The 15,688-nt window shown below is 33.4% G+C and overlaps 1 protein-coding gene and 1 pseudogene across 1 annotated transcript; both read right to left on the bottom strand.

The window, feature by feature from the left end:
- Positions 1-6,236: 6,236 nt before the first annotated feature.
- Positions 6,237-7,184, bottom strand: LOC124501931 (olfactory receptor 6C2-like). The gene has a single exon (XM_047066374.1). It carries the CDS (start codon positions 7,182-7,184, stop codon positions 6,237-6,239), a length of 948 nt encoding a protein of 315 aa, XP_046922330.1.
- A 900-nt stretch (positions 7,185-8,084) lies between these two features.
- LOC124502837 (uncharacterized) lies at positions 8,085-8,169 on the bottom strand (annotated as a pseudogene).
- Positions 8,170-15,688: the final 7,519 nt, after the last annotated feature.

Raw genomic sequence — 15,688 nt, 5'->3', positions numbered from 1 at the left:
TACTAACTTCTGACTTCTCTCCAATCTGCAAGGACAATTTGAGAAATTGAATTTGATGAGAGAGGGGTCTCTCAATATCACATGGTAATGAATAATGGGTGAAACATAAAGGCATGCCAGATGATACGTGAGTTTTTTTTTTTTTTACTTCTTTCACTTAATCATGTACATTGTCAATATAATTTTGGCCCTTTGTTGCAATTAGCAAAAAGAGATTTGCTTAATAACCCTTGCTATTGAATTACATATGAAGCACAGCATTCTTCCACTTCTTTCGTTGTTTTTTCTTTCTAGGAAGAGTGAGCTAGATTAAATGAACACTCTAAGGCAACCTTTTCGCTTTTTCTTCACCTTTCATTATTTTACTTCATCTGATTGACTTACCTGATTGGTACACTTGGGCAAAAACAGAAGAATATTTCTGGCTCAGGTCCCCACTTCACCTAATGGAATGGGTATCCTTCAGTCTCTTTTTAACTTCTCCAGGACAGTTTTCATACTTGTGGACACTGCCCTAACCCAGTGTGGTCTTCGTAGTACTGTAATTACTATTAGAATTTAAACTTGATGGCAAATAGAAGTGTTGTTCGTCAATCCTCAAATTTATTCACATTTGAAATGCAGATACTGAGATGGTAGTGATGTTTTCATAATTTGGATCATCACCTTATCTAGAATTTGCCTTCTCTCACCATTATTTGAGTTGGACACATTTTTTCTGTTTTTCTGTTTTCTTACTTAAAGTGATCCAGAAGAGATTCTTCCAGTTAAAAGTCATCTCTTGGCTTTGGACCCTTTCTCTTGGATCTTGAAACTTTTCTACAAGTATTGATACTTCACAACATATCCTAGGAATCTTTGCACATGTAGATTATTTTGATTCTCATCCAGGAAGAAATGTTGGATCCAGGCTAAAAGTATCATCACAGAAATTGCATACTTTCAGATAGCTTGCCTCAAATTGAAATTTAATGTTACTTTAGTTTTAGTGTCACTGAGGCAAAAATCATAAGCACATTATTTTTTTTTATTCTCTCTTAAGCTCCATCCAGTCTACCCGTCACAGTCTCCACTTCAATGCCACCATCTCAATCTCTCATTCACTGCCCGATTCACAACAATAAGGTTCACTGTAATAGCAGAGATTTATGACTATATTTTCTCTTTTTCATGTCTGTACTTTGATTACCTAAACTTTAAGCATCTCTAAGATTACTAATTTCGGTGTCCTATTTTCCTCTCTCATAAAGATGAGCATAATTGATCACACCAGTGCATGATAAAAATTCCATCATGTTGCCGATAATCACTTTTCTGTTTCTTGGTTATTCCATTTTCCTATCCTTCTCCAGCCATACTACCTATAGCATCTGTTCTCCAGGTTTTTACAACCAATATGCCTATGCTCTTAAAAATATAATCATATTTTATATTCATTACATTTTAAGAAATTTAATAAGATTCGGTGAAGGAAGATAATAGTATTATTAATTACATGCTATTATTAAGAAATGAGTGGATTGATAGTTATGAATCAAAGACAGTCTTTACATTTTGAATAATTTGACTTGGGGGTCTGTTGTGTACAACTCTTTGGCTTTTAAGTATGGTTGTCTGTACCCATCCATTCATCTTTTTTTTTTTCTATTCTGAGTGAGTAATACTGCCACTTCATCTTTCATGATTACTCAGCAAACCCCTTTAGTGGTTTCTGGTGAAAACTTGCCTCCAAAGGCAGTAAGATTAATTTGGATAGTGAGATAATTTAAGCTTGCATAATTTTGAATTAGGCCAAGTAAGCCCCTTGTATTTTCAGTCAACCCCTTTCTGTAACTTTTTTCACTTTGCTTGTTTGGCCTGAGACAGGGAACTTCACTGGGGATCATGCTTTTTAATCTTCCTTTACCATATTTATTTGGGGGTTTCATTTTTTCATACTAACCCAGATGCAGAATAAAAATAAACAACAAGCTTACTAAATTATATGTCCTGCTTTATTTTTGCTAATGCCATTTTTGACTGCTTAGTGTTTCTTTAGAGAAGAAAGGAAGCCAGATGTTGGGGACTCTAACATACACAAAGTGGGATAATAACTGATACACAGCTTTCCTCAGCTATTGCTAACTCATTTGTATTAGTAGCTATTCAGATGTTTCCAATGTTCAATCAGTGGTCCCGGGACTGTAGATTTTTCTTTATGAAGACAATAACTCATCCTATAGCCCTGGGATTTATTGGCTTGATCACAAAAGGGGGTATTGGACTTGACTAATGGAAAAGACTGCATGTTAGGATAATTATACCCTAGAATTTGTTGCTGAGCCACTCAAGGAATGATAAAAAGGCTAATTTGTGTTGTAGGATAGGATTATCTCTCTATTCCATCCATCAACTATTTGGCAATCTCCTGAATCTGCTCAACATCCAAGGATTCACAATAATTATTAGGAGGAAATACAGGCAAATATGATGCTCAGAGTGATGAGTAATTTGTTGTTTATCATTCCAATTTTGCATTTTTTTGGTAAAAGATAAGATTTTTGACCTTTTATTTTTATCAGCTGTTGTGATATATACTGAAGGACTGAAGAATTTTCATTCACTCCAGCAAGATTTTATTCTAAAGTGTTCTTCCCCATTCCTCTGCTCAATCCAAATCTACCAACCAATAGCTACTAAACCATGGCTCCAGGCTTGCAACCCCTTCATTCTATCCCATGATTAACACAGATCAGTTTACTCGTACTTTGTGAGAATTTGAGTGGCAAAAACTTTTCAGTAAATAAGTGAACTTTGAGCTGTTTCAAAAATCTTCCCTGTAAATCTTTAACCTTCTTTCTCATCTCATAATGGTTGTCTTGAGTTGTCCTTATGTTAAAACCTTTAAATAGAAGTGTAGGCTAATAGGTTTTGATTTTTTCTTTCTTCATATTGTTTGGCGGTAAGGAGGTGGGAAGAAAGCTAATGCTGGTAATCTTATATTTACTAATAGGCAAAGCCAGCTTTGCTCATAATGTAACTTACTTACAGGTCAAGTGCCATTCAGAAATAGCTTAAAAGTACTGTGAATTCACCTCATGAAGTTTCCAAATTTCTACACAAAAATTAAAGGACAAGCACAAAATATGCCCCCAAATGAACGCTACTCCAACCTAGCAACATTTAATCATTTTTTTTCTTCCTGAAAAATTTCAAAGTAGTTATTAAAACTTAAAGTGTAATACTTAGTTTTCTGACAGTAATTCATAGCTTCTGTTGAAAGTTTCACCCAAAATGACCTTGGGACCTGAGTGCAAGTAAAAGTTACAATGAAAGATTTTTAGTAGAGGTGTATACATACAGTGACTATGTGTTTTCAGAAAACTACATTCGCAAAAGCCCTAAGAATGCAGAGATCTTAAAAATGTTTTATTCAGGTACCGTCACTGGAAATTGTTTCCCATTGCAAAGTTAGGAAATAACTTTTTACATTTAGTGGGTTACAAGGAAGTAAAACTGACACAGAGGGAAAGGAATACCAAAAATGGATTATGGAAGATTTGATGGCCTGATCTTTTCTGAACATGGAGATAGGATATCTGTAATTTTTAAACTATCAGTGACTTCTATTATATTTGTTCAATATGCTATGGGTGCATAAGAATCAAGTGAAAAATAAACAAGAGTTCCCTTTGTGATTACTATATTAGAGCTGGTAATGAATCTTCTAATGAACTTGGACACACACAGAAATACATGTAGTAGTGGGACCATTTCCTAAGAGACATAGTAGCATACCATAGCATTTAATATATAAAGAACCACAACAATAATATTAAAACAAAGTAAATGCCTGACTTCTCTTCTAAGGCAATCGGATGTAAGAATTTGTTATAAATAGTGCTTCTATGATCATTCAAGTATATATTATGTTTTCCTCCTTGATTTTGGTATGGTGGATTTTTTCTTTTTTTTAATTAAAAGTTTACTTTGATATAATTATAGATTCGCATGCACTTATAATAGATAACACAGAATAAATCATGCATGTTCTTTCCGGTTTCTTGCAATGGTCACATCTTATGAGACACATCAGGACATTGGCAATCACACAATCTAAGTATAAAAAAGTTTCATTATCACAGTGTCCCTCATTTTGCTCTTTTGTATTCATTGAAACCTCCATTTTCCTTACTCATTCCATCACTGGCATGCACTAATTTGTTCTCCATTTCTGTAATTTTGGTGTTATATAAGCAAGTTAATAGAATACATGACTGTTGGGATTGGCTTTTTCACTTGGCAGAATTCCCTGGAGGTTAATCCAAGCTGTTGTATCAGTAACTTGTTTCTTTATACTACTATGTATGATGTCCTTCTGGAGAGAACAAACAGTCCTGGTGGCCTTCCTTCCTGGGAATGAAACTGCTTTCAGTTCCTTACTGCTCCATCCGTTTCCTTCAGGACATTCTTATGGCGCCTCTGGCTTCTTCTCCAACACTGTGGCTTGATTTTCAATTGCACATATAGAACTTGGGGAGTTGTGAATAAGGATTTTTTTTTTTTTCAGGGGAAGTTGAGGTGAGGTTGAAGATTTATAGGAATTGGTGGGCTGAACAAAATTTTCTATTAAATGGCAAATAAGTGAATTCCCCATTTGTTATAAAACATTGATGTAGTTCTAACTTGAGTTGTTAGTGTGAGATATAGGTGGACAGAATGCACAGGCTTCTTCACATTTTCATCCTTTCAAGTACAGTCACTGACAAAGAGGGAAATTGTAGAGGGACGGACGAATTCAATTTTCCTGGCTGGCCAACAAGTTTAAAAGTTACCTTCTAGAGACATCTGGGTAGATGAAGACAATGTAGCTGCATAGCAACCTGCCTCTCATTATTTCTTCCCAAATGATACAAAAAATAGAAAAGTAAATTCTACACCAGAGGTGGGCAAACTTTTTCTGTAAAAGGCTAGATAGTAAATATTTTTGGCTTTTGGGGCCATGAGGTCTCTGTTAAGCTACTCAAATATGCCATTAAGAGCAGCCATAGATAACATGCAGATGAGTGGGGGTGGACATGTTTCAATAAAGGTTTATTTACTAGACCCAGTGGTGGATAGATTTTACCCTCCGCTCTTATTTTTCTCACTCTTGCTCTACTGTGGCCCTTACTGCTGAGGTACTCCTAAGTGGCTTTCCTGGTGTTCAGCTAGAAGTCTGTGGTTTGAAGAGATATTAACAAGGTCTCTTCACTTTCTCTGGGCCCAGACTCCAAGCCCACAGACTACTCAGCCTGTAGTATCTTTGTTGAACTCTCAGCCTTATTACTCATGTGCAAACACGGACTGCACTTATTCCTCAGCCAAGGCATAAATGGGGAACTTCGGCCCAGATTCCAGCTCAGTGTAGTCTTGACCTGAGGGTAGTAACCACTTCAGCTGATTTGATCTTTGCCAACTCAATTCAGAGAGACTATCATGTTGAGGTTAGTCTCTGTGTCACACTGTAGACTAAGCTAGTGTTAATTGTGGATACGTTTATTGAATTCTCTCTTTCTAAAAAGATACAGTTTTGAGTTTCTTGTCAAATTTCTTCATAAAATTGATTCAGTTTCATGATGATTTAAAGCAGAGAACATGGGCTCAAATTAGTTACTCTGACAGAGCTGGAAGCAAAAGTCTTCTTTTTAATCTTGTTTTATTTTGTGTGTGTGTGCATGTGGGTATGAGTGCTTGCATGTTGTCAAGCAGTTGTGGTCTAAACTTTTCTCCTCTTTCTTGATGAAAATCTAAATATTCTAGCTTGCTCATGTCTTTAGTATATCATATTTGTTTCCAGATTCCTAGTATTTATTTTCTTACTTTGGTTGCAATATGTTTTAATTTTACTTGATAGGCCCATTTTGAGTTCTTTTATTTTAGAGTTTATCTTAATACCTTAAAACATAGATGAAACATTTTTTTTATATTTCAAATGTTTCCTTTGGCATATTTACATATGCAAATTGAAGGAGTTTAGAAAAGCTATTGATCCAAAGATTTCTCAGGACTCATAGACACTATATTTCACATTTCATATAATCAATCTCTTTTTGAATAATATTAGAAAAGCTTAGAAATGGAAGAAGATTTTATTTCTCGGAAACAAAATCTCATGTTCCTTCAATTGAAGAAGTAAGTCAACCTGACTGAACTAGTTAGGACTTCCAGAAAAAAATGCTAAGGAACAAATCATTGTTTTCATTAATTTTTCAAATTCAATGTGCTCTTACTTGTAAGGTAAATGCAATTTTTTTTATTGTGTCATTGAAAGCTTGTTTCACTTGCTTGTTCCTCAAAGTATAAATGAACGGGTTCAACAAAGGAGCAACAGATGTAGTAAGCACGGATACCCCTTTATTGATGCCCACCTGTTCTTTGGCTGAAGGCTTGATATAGATGAAAATACAGCTGCCATATGTGATGGAAATAACAATCATGTGAGATGAACAAGTGGAGAAAGCTTTTTTCCTTTGGGAAGCAGAAGGGAATCTTAGAATTGTCCTGATGATATATATGTAGGAAAGAATGACACCAATCAGTGTAATAATGAATATCAATACTGCACAGATTATAACTGTCTGTTCTATAAGCCACGTATCTGAGCACGAAATCTTAAAAAGAGGAAATGGGTCGCAGCCAAAATGGTCAATGGCATTGGAGTCACAGAATTCCAGCTGGAGGCCCATACTGAGTGGTGTGACGATGATCATCAACCCAGAGATCCAGCAACAGAAGACAAAGATGGTACATAATTTGTTGTTCATGATGGTCATGTAATGAAGGGGTTTGCAGATGGCCACATAGCGGTCATAGGACATGGCTGCCAGGAGAAAAAATTCTGTGGCCCCCAAAACCCCAATAAAAAATACTTGACTAACACAAGCATTATAAGTAATCGTTTTATCTCCAGTTGATAAGCTGTACAAGAATCTGGGAATACATACCGTTGTGAATAAGATTTCTAAAATGGAGAAATTTCGAAGAAAAACATACATAGGTGTTTTAAGATGAAAATCCATGAATGTAAGAATGATAATGGTCAGATTTCCAGTCATGCTCAGCACATAGGTGAGAAATAAGAAGATAAAAAGGAGAACTTGCAGCTGTGGGTCCTCCGTAAGTCCCAACAGGATGAATGTTGTTATTGCTGTGTGATTTCTCATTGCTACCTTTGATGTTTTAAGCAATCTACGTGTAAAACTGAAACGTCAAAGAGGAAGTGTCTAAACAGAAAACAAGACAGAAATCAATGAAACAGAAAACAAAAAGCAAGAGTGAAGGTTAAAGGAATCAAGAGTTGATTTTTAGAAAGGATAAATAACGTTCATACAACTGTCGTGAAAAAAAGGAAAAGATAAGATTTATCAGGAATGAGAGCAATGATAACATTACATGTTATAAAGCTGTTAAGATAAGAATGAAATATTTTGAAAACATCTGCAGAGTAGATTTGATAACTCAAATGAATGAATTCTTTGAAAGGTACAATTTACCAAAGCTAATTCAAGATGAAATATCTAACCTAGATAGCCCTGTATCTATTGAAGTAAACAAACATATAGTTAAATCATCTGACAAAGAGAACTCCAGGCTCAGGTGGCTTAATTGTAGATTTCTACTGAAAATTTAAGACAAAAACACCAGTTCTGTATAATTCCTTTCATAAAATTGATTGTTGAAAGCAAAAATTATAACATTATCTAATGGAGTTTCTGATGTATGTAAACATAATATAAATGATAATCACAATAAAAAGGGAAGAGTACAGGGTCCTATATAGTAATATATTTTCTAAATTCTACCTCCATTGGTAAGCTATTGATTCAAGTTTGTGAAATGTTTACTGTTTATATTATAAGTCACAAACTTTTAAGAAATGATACAGTCAAAAACATATAAGCTAAAATGACTACACTAAAGTGGTTAATTTTAGTCCATAAAATAGGAAACAAAAGAAAGAACAACAATGGGGACAAACAAAAATCAAGTAACAAAATGATAAACAGAAGTCGAAACATAAATGATTACATTATACAAAATAATCAAAACATACCACACTGATTAAAAGGTAGAGATTATAAGATTTGTTTTTTAAATTGATAAGAACAGATACTACACTTGATCTTAGCCAAAAGGCCAAGAAGCAATAAGATGTGTTTAAAAATCACCTACCTAGATGCTATATTTAAACACCTCACTTCAAATATTACTTCTGTAAAGAATAGAACAATGAGTACCATGTGAACCATAATCAAGAGAATGTTGGAGTAGCTATGTTAGTATCACCACCAAAGAAAATTAACAAGCATATAGAGGAAATTACATATTATCTGATAAATAAGCCAATTCACTAAGAACACCAAGAGATTCTAATTATTTATGTATTTAACAGAGCATCAAAATATAAAAAGAATAAACTGGCATAAATGAAAGAAGAAACAGATAAATTGGCAATTATAGTTGGAGATTGTCTTACTAATTGATGGAACTAGTTGGTTTAAAGTCAATAAAGGCGTAGAAAAACTATACAATTTATTTATTTTGAGAGGTGGGGAGAGGAATAGAGAGAGAGAGGGGGAGGGAATCCCAAGCAGGGTCTGCACTGTCAGTGCAGAGCCTGACGTGGGACTCAATCTCAGGAACTGCAAGATTATGACCTGAGTCAAAATCAAGACTGAGATGCTTAACCAAGTGAGCCCCCCAGGTACTCCTCCATCTCCTTTTATTAGGCAAGTATTACTATGATAGCAAAACCAAACAAAGACATTACATAAAAAGGAAAACTACTGAATGATATCGTCTACACATAAGATAGACATTTTCCACAAAAGAATAGTAAATCAAGCTCATTATACTCAGTAACTTTATAAGAATAACACATCATGAGAAGGTGACATTTATCGCAGGAATTCAATGTTGGTTCAATATGTATGTATGTATGTTTTATTTATTTTCAAGACAGAGACAGTGCATGAGCAGGGGAGGGGCAGAGAGAGGGAGGCACAGAATCTGAAGCAGGCTCCAGGCTCTGAGCTGTCAGCTGTCAGCATAGCATAGCATAGACAGCATAGCATAGCATAGACAGCCCCCTGGCATGGGGCTCGACCCCGCAAATGGTGAGACCATGACCTGAACTGAAGTCGGACACTCAGCCAACTGAGCCACCCAGGCACCCTTTTATTTATTTATTTTTTAAGTTTTTGTTTAAATCCTAGTTAGTTAACATAAGTGTAATATTAGTTTCAGGAGTAGAATTTAGTGATTCATTACTTACATATAACAACTTGTGCTCATCACAAGTTCCCTCCTTAATATCCATCACCCATCTAGCCCATCCCCTGCCCATGGTTCAATATATTTTAAATCAATCAATGTATTCTCCATAATAACAGAAAAAGGGAGAATGAATAATTTCTTCTGAATAGTTTCAGGAAAAAATCTTTGACAAAATTCTACACTTATTTAGGTTAAAAATTTCTTGGAGCAGCTGGGTGGAGCAGTTGGTTAAGTATCCAACTCTTGGATCTCAGCTCAGGTCATGATCTCATAATTCATGAGCCCAAGCCTCACTTGAGATTCTCTCTCTCCTTCTCTCTGACAATCCCCCACTTGGGATCTCTCAATCAAAAATAAAGAAACTTAAAAAAAATTAAAAAATTTCTCAGTAAAGTAGAAGCAGAGAAAATATCTCAATGTGAAAAGGACACCTACTTATAAAAAAACAAAACAAAACTTCTGCTAATATCAAATATAAGGAGAAAAGCCTAAAAGCTTTCCTCTAAAATCATGAACTATGCAAAGATGACTACTTCATAGTTCATATTCAACAATGTGCTGGAGTTCCTAGCCAAAAAATAAGGTGAGAAAAAATGGTGACATTGTGATTAGAAATAAAGGAGTTAAATCATGTTCCCTTGATAACATAATTGGGTAGATACAGAATCCTAAGTAATCTACAAAATATCCTTTAATGAATAAGTGAGTTTAGCAAAAGCAAAAGATAGAGTGTCAATATAAGCATGTATATATCTGTATTTATGTATACAAACAATAAGCATTTGACCTTGACATTTTTTATTTGTTTTTTGAACTCGAAAATACTTAAAGATGTCATTTATAGCATCATTTAAACATGAAATACTTGGGCATAATATGAAAAAATTATAATATAGCAATACAATGGAAATTTTAAAACACTGACATTGAGATATGAATAAACATAGAACTCATTGGAATAGAACAATGTATATTGAAATAGAGTATTGTAAGGCAAACTGAGGAGAAAAATAATGTCTTCTCACAAATGGTGCTACTACAATAAGATATACATATGGATAAAAATGAACACAATGAAAAATAAACTTGAAATAGATTATAGACTTAATAAAAAATGATTTTTCAAAAGATACTGTTAAAAAATGAAAAGAAATGCCCTGTACTAAGAGAAGAAACTTATAAAACATACATCTGACAAAGGTCATGTATTTAGTGTGTGTATATATAATATATATATATAGAAGACATATATGCAAAAATATTATGGGTATATTTTATATATATGAAATGTATATTATTTTAATATATGTATGCATAATATGATAGATACAAAATAACATCTATATGCACATAATCATATACACATACTTAACTAATAAAAAATGGTCATATTTGAACATATACTTCACATAGGAAGATTCACGAATATCAAATGTGCACATGAAAAGATGCTCAACATCATTAGTCATTAAGGAAATAAAAACTAAATGATAAGACATTACTAAACATTGGTTAGAATAGTAAAAATTAAACGTACTAACAATAGCAAGTGTGGTAAAAATGAGGTAATTGAAATTTTTGTATATTTCTGGTGGAAATATAAAATAGTAAAACTACTTTTTTAGTTTTATAGTTTCTTATAAAATTTAAAATGTATCTATTATGTAATACGGTAAACCCATCCCTAAGAATTTACCTAAGAGGAAAAAAAAATATGTTCTTAGAAAGACTTAATAATTGCAACTTTATTCATAATAACCAAAAGAGGAATGTAATACAAGTAAACATCGAGAAGTGGAAAAATGGTATATTTTTACATGGAATGCTACATAGCAATAAAAACAATAAAGAATTCATGTATGTGATAATGTGGATAAATCTTAAAGTAGTATGCCAAGGGAAAATATATACACATTAAAGAGAAAATACTTTAAGATCTAATTTAATCAGAAAAGTCAAACCAAATCTATTATGAAGGATTAACTGGGAAAGAGCACAAACATTTACAAGTGATAGAAATTTGTGTATCTTGATTGCATTAGTAGTTATAAGGAGGTATATACACGTTTGTCAAAACTCAATGGAATGCTACACTTAAGTGCATTTTATTGTATATATGTAAGTTATACTTGAATAAAAGTGATTTAAATAAGACCAGTCACACAGTGGGGGAAGATATTTGTAATAATCATTAAGGACTGTAATAAGAATTTGTAAAATTTATTACAAACCAATAGGAAAACAAAACCCAATCTAATAACAATTAGACTAATTTCTTGACTAAAAAGCATATCTAAAGGCCAGTGAACATGTGAAATGTGAACTTTCTAGTACTTAGGGAAAAGGAAATTAAATTCACAGCTACTGCACAACCATGAGAATAAGTGACATTAAACAGATGGACCATACCAAGTATCTTGAAGATTAGAGTGTACATTCATATAAACACTATGAGAACTTTTTGAATATATTTATTATGCTGATGTCCAGATAACTGTGAAACAGGAAATTATGATCCTAGGTATTACCCAGTCAAAATGTATACATATGTATGCAAAAATATATGCATGTTTAAGAAAGGTTTAGCCTCATTCTCAATAATCCAAAAACTTGAAATATAAAAATGTCCATTAATGATATGAATCAGTTTTTAAATTGTGATATATTCATAAAATGGACGAGTATAGTAATGAAGATAAAACTAATATTGCTACATGCAATAGCATGAAAAGTTCTCACAAACATAATTTTGAATGAAGATACGAGACACAAAAGAATACGTAGAGTATGATCATTTACGTGAATTTCACAAATAAGCAAAACTTATCTCTGGAGTTAGAAATCAGGATAGTGTCTCTATTCAGGGAGGATTGTGAGGGTATGGACTAGGTCTAGGCTTAGGTTATAAGGCTTAAATGATGCCATTCGTGTGCTATATACAGAACTGTGCCCTTATGATTTGTTCACTTTTCTGTAATGTTAAACTATTGCAAAATTTAACAATTAAAAAAAAGACAAACCCTGAGATTTCACCATTTTATCTGACACTTTAGTGTTCTATAATAGTTCCTTATTTCTATACTTCTTAGTAATGCACCAAACACTTTTACATAGGTTCAGCTTATTAAAATATGAGGCAATGCTTGTCACAAGTTGTATTCATTAGCATAGCTCAGGTTAACATCCAGCCAATCACTGAATTTCAAAGACCATGCCATTTAAGTGAATTAATATATCTGTGTGTATGTGTGTGTGTGTGTGTGTGTGTATGTACACATCTTTATTCAGTCTCCTCTCCTCTACCCCCCCTATCTTTCATTCATTACTCAGGCTGCCAAAACCTGGCATCTTTATCCACTAATGTACTATCACCACTCTTGCTCAATTCATTATTATTACTCTGCTTTTAGAAGGCCTCCTTCCATCCTATTGCTCACATCTGGATAAGGCTATTTAGACTCTACATCCTTAATATGTTATTAAAAAAAAAAGTTCATCTCTTCCATTCCTACTTTAGATCACTTTGATCTCATATTCGATATGAAGCATTCATACTCTAATTGGACTTCCTGTCTCCTGTTTTGATCATTTTAATTCTCACCGCACCTAGAGTAAGTTCTGAGACACCATCTGAATTCCTATAGACTAGGCTGGCTACATCTCCACCGTATTCCTATATCCATCATCCCTACATCAGAGCTGTATTGAATGACTTATTTACTGTTTGTCATCCTATTAGACTGTGACACTCTTGACAGAGCCCATCTTATTCTCAGTAGTAGACTCAGATCTTATCACATTTCCTGGAATATAATAGTTTCTCTGTATATTAATTAAACACATAGATATCTACAAAGACCAGGATATATCCTCTACTTATATTTTAAGGTTCTACTTGACAGAAGTCCTTTAATTCCTGTGGTTCATATAGAAGATACTACACTAATGTTGAAAGATCTTCCTTCCATATAAGAATTTGTATCATGCTCCCCTAACCTTTCAGTGCCCCACTTTTTGAGTATTAGAATATAGTCTCTCAGGCTGGGGGTTTCATCGACTCTGCCTGGTCAGAGTTCCATGGGACATTTCATTTAAATTCTAATGTAGACCATGTGAAAAAAAATAGACATCATAAAAAAATAAGGATAAGGTAATGAGGTCTTTAAAAAGTTCTAGATATGAGCTAATGATAGTTTTCTATAATATTCTATTTACCTGAACTTGTTGCTAGGAAGTCCCTTAATTGTATGGGGTTACTCTTTGATTTTACTGACTATATATAGGCCAAACTACTTAGACTGTAGTTCAGTTAGAATGGACTTAGCATTTCTGTTGTGTGGTGTGGTGTGAGATAGCTAGTTTCAACCAAAGCCTGTTTCTGGGTTCCTTCTTTGACAAAACGGTCTTGGATGGACCTATGTAACCAAAAGTAGCATTCAGAATCTCTAGACACTATCAGAGAGGATGAATGCCGAATTATGCTTATGGGCAAAAAACTTTGTCTAAATGCTGTTATTCTGTTCTCTTCTGCAGAGGCACACCTGAAACACATGTAGTAGCTCAAATAAGCAGCACAGAATTGTTACCCAGAGCCCACCTTCCTTTCTTCTTCCAGTCATGCTTCCTTCATTCCCTATTGTAGCCTCCAGTAAAAGTCCCTGCTGATCCTGGATATCATCCTAGGATGCAGAATAACACTTTGCCTTCTATTTACCTGCTTCAGAAACATGCCTCAGAAACATTCTGACAAATTAATTAAATTTAGATGTAACTTATTAATTTTTAACATGCCTAGACATCAAAACTGTTTAAAAAAACAACATTTTTTAGTTGAAGAGATGTATTTGTACAATTGAGATTGCATGTGTGTGTGTGTGAGTGTGTGTGTGTGTGTGAGTGTGTGTATGTGCATGTGTTGGCAGTTAGGGCAATAGATACTGCATTATATGCTTATCAAATCTGACCATTTTATTGCTCACATATTTAACCAATTCATAAAGCAGGCTTAGAAATCTCTTCATTTGCTTCCATGATTAATATTCTCGAGAAAGAAATAACATTCAAGAAATGAAATTAATTTCTCATACCCTTATGAACTATCCAAATTTTTAATACACACATGCATTTATAAAAATGAATGTTTGTATATAAATGTGTATATATGGAAATATATATATATACACACACATGCACACACACACACTTAGGAAAGTGACAGGAAATATTTTAATTACTTTTTCAAATTTCATAATAGAAAAAATTATTTGAGAAATATGAACATACTTACAGTTTAGTCTCTCATTCAGGCCCCAGTTTTCTTTCCACACAGATCCTCAGTGGAACTCACAATTAAATAAGAATTATCAGTAGTGACATGGATATAATGTAGTCATGCTTTCTCACTTTCACTCAAAGGTAGCAGTAGAAACGCATACACAACCTATATCAATTTTTATATCCTTAGGTCTAACATTTACCACAAATTACAGTATCTGCCTAAATTAGAAAAGGAGCTATTTCTGCATAATCTGATTAGGTATGTAGAAGGAAAGACTAGTAAACAGGCAAGGAAAACCAGAAATTCTTTGATTTTTGAAAAGTCGATGATGTGACCAATTTTAGTGTGGGGTGGTTTCCTTAAAGTTTCACCAAGAAATGATTGAAGATGCTTTACATAGGCAACCTGTTATGTAGGTAAGATCACCTAAGTTAAAAAAAAAAACAAAAAACAAGTGCCCTTGGTGAGCCTACTTTGAAGTCACTAATGAATGGACAATGTAATTGGTATAGAAAAGTAAAAGAAAACAAAAGCTGACTGATTCACCTAGGAATAGGGACATGTCCTTGGAGAGTGGAAGATGCATTAATAACACAAGGTCAGGGTGTATTATCAGTGTATTAAGTCTTTGCCAAAATGATGATCTGAATAATATTATGTTCTTTTGTTCACTTTAATTCACATTTTGTTGACTGCTTATGATATATAGTAATTTTCAAATGTTTATTGGCAATTTATGCTTTATTTATGAGTATACTACTACTATTCTTTCAATGTTATTTTGACAAAAGTGATACCTTATTCTTTTCTAAGATATTTTTATATATTCAGGATATTAAGTTTATGCATGTCTTAATGTGTTACAAATCCAATTTAATGGTTTGTTATTTAACATTTAATATAATTTAGGGTGTTGCTGGTATAAAGAAAATTGGGTTAATATGTAGTAAAATATATATCTTTTGTTTTATTATTTTTGAATCTGTTGCCATTACTTGAGAGGCTGTACTGATTCTGATCTTATATATTTACTTATATTTTCTTCCAGTAGCTTTATGACCTATTTACATTAGCTTCTATAATGTGTCTGGATTATATGAGGATATAAAATTT

Source organism: Lynx rufus, unplaced genomic scaffold (genome assembly GCF_022079265.1).
Source record: "Lynx rufus isolate CCGP_SWC_20201006 ecotype Redwood Valley unplaced genomic scaffold, mLynRuf1.p SCAF_7, whole genome shotgun sequence".
Lineage (NCBI taxonomy): Eukaryota > Metazoa > Chordata > Mammalia > Carnivora > Felidae > Lynx > Lynx rufus.
Note: the sequence above shows the minus strand (reverse complement) of the source record. Positions and strands in the feature narration are given on the sequence as shown.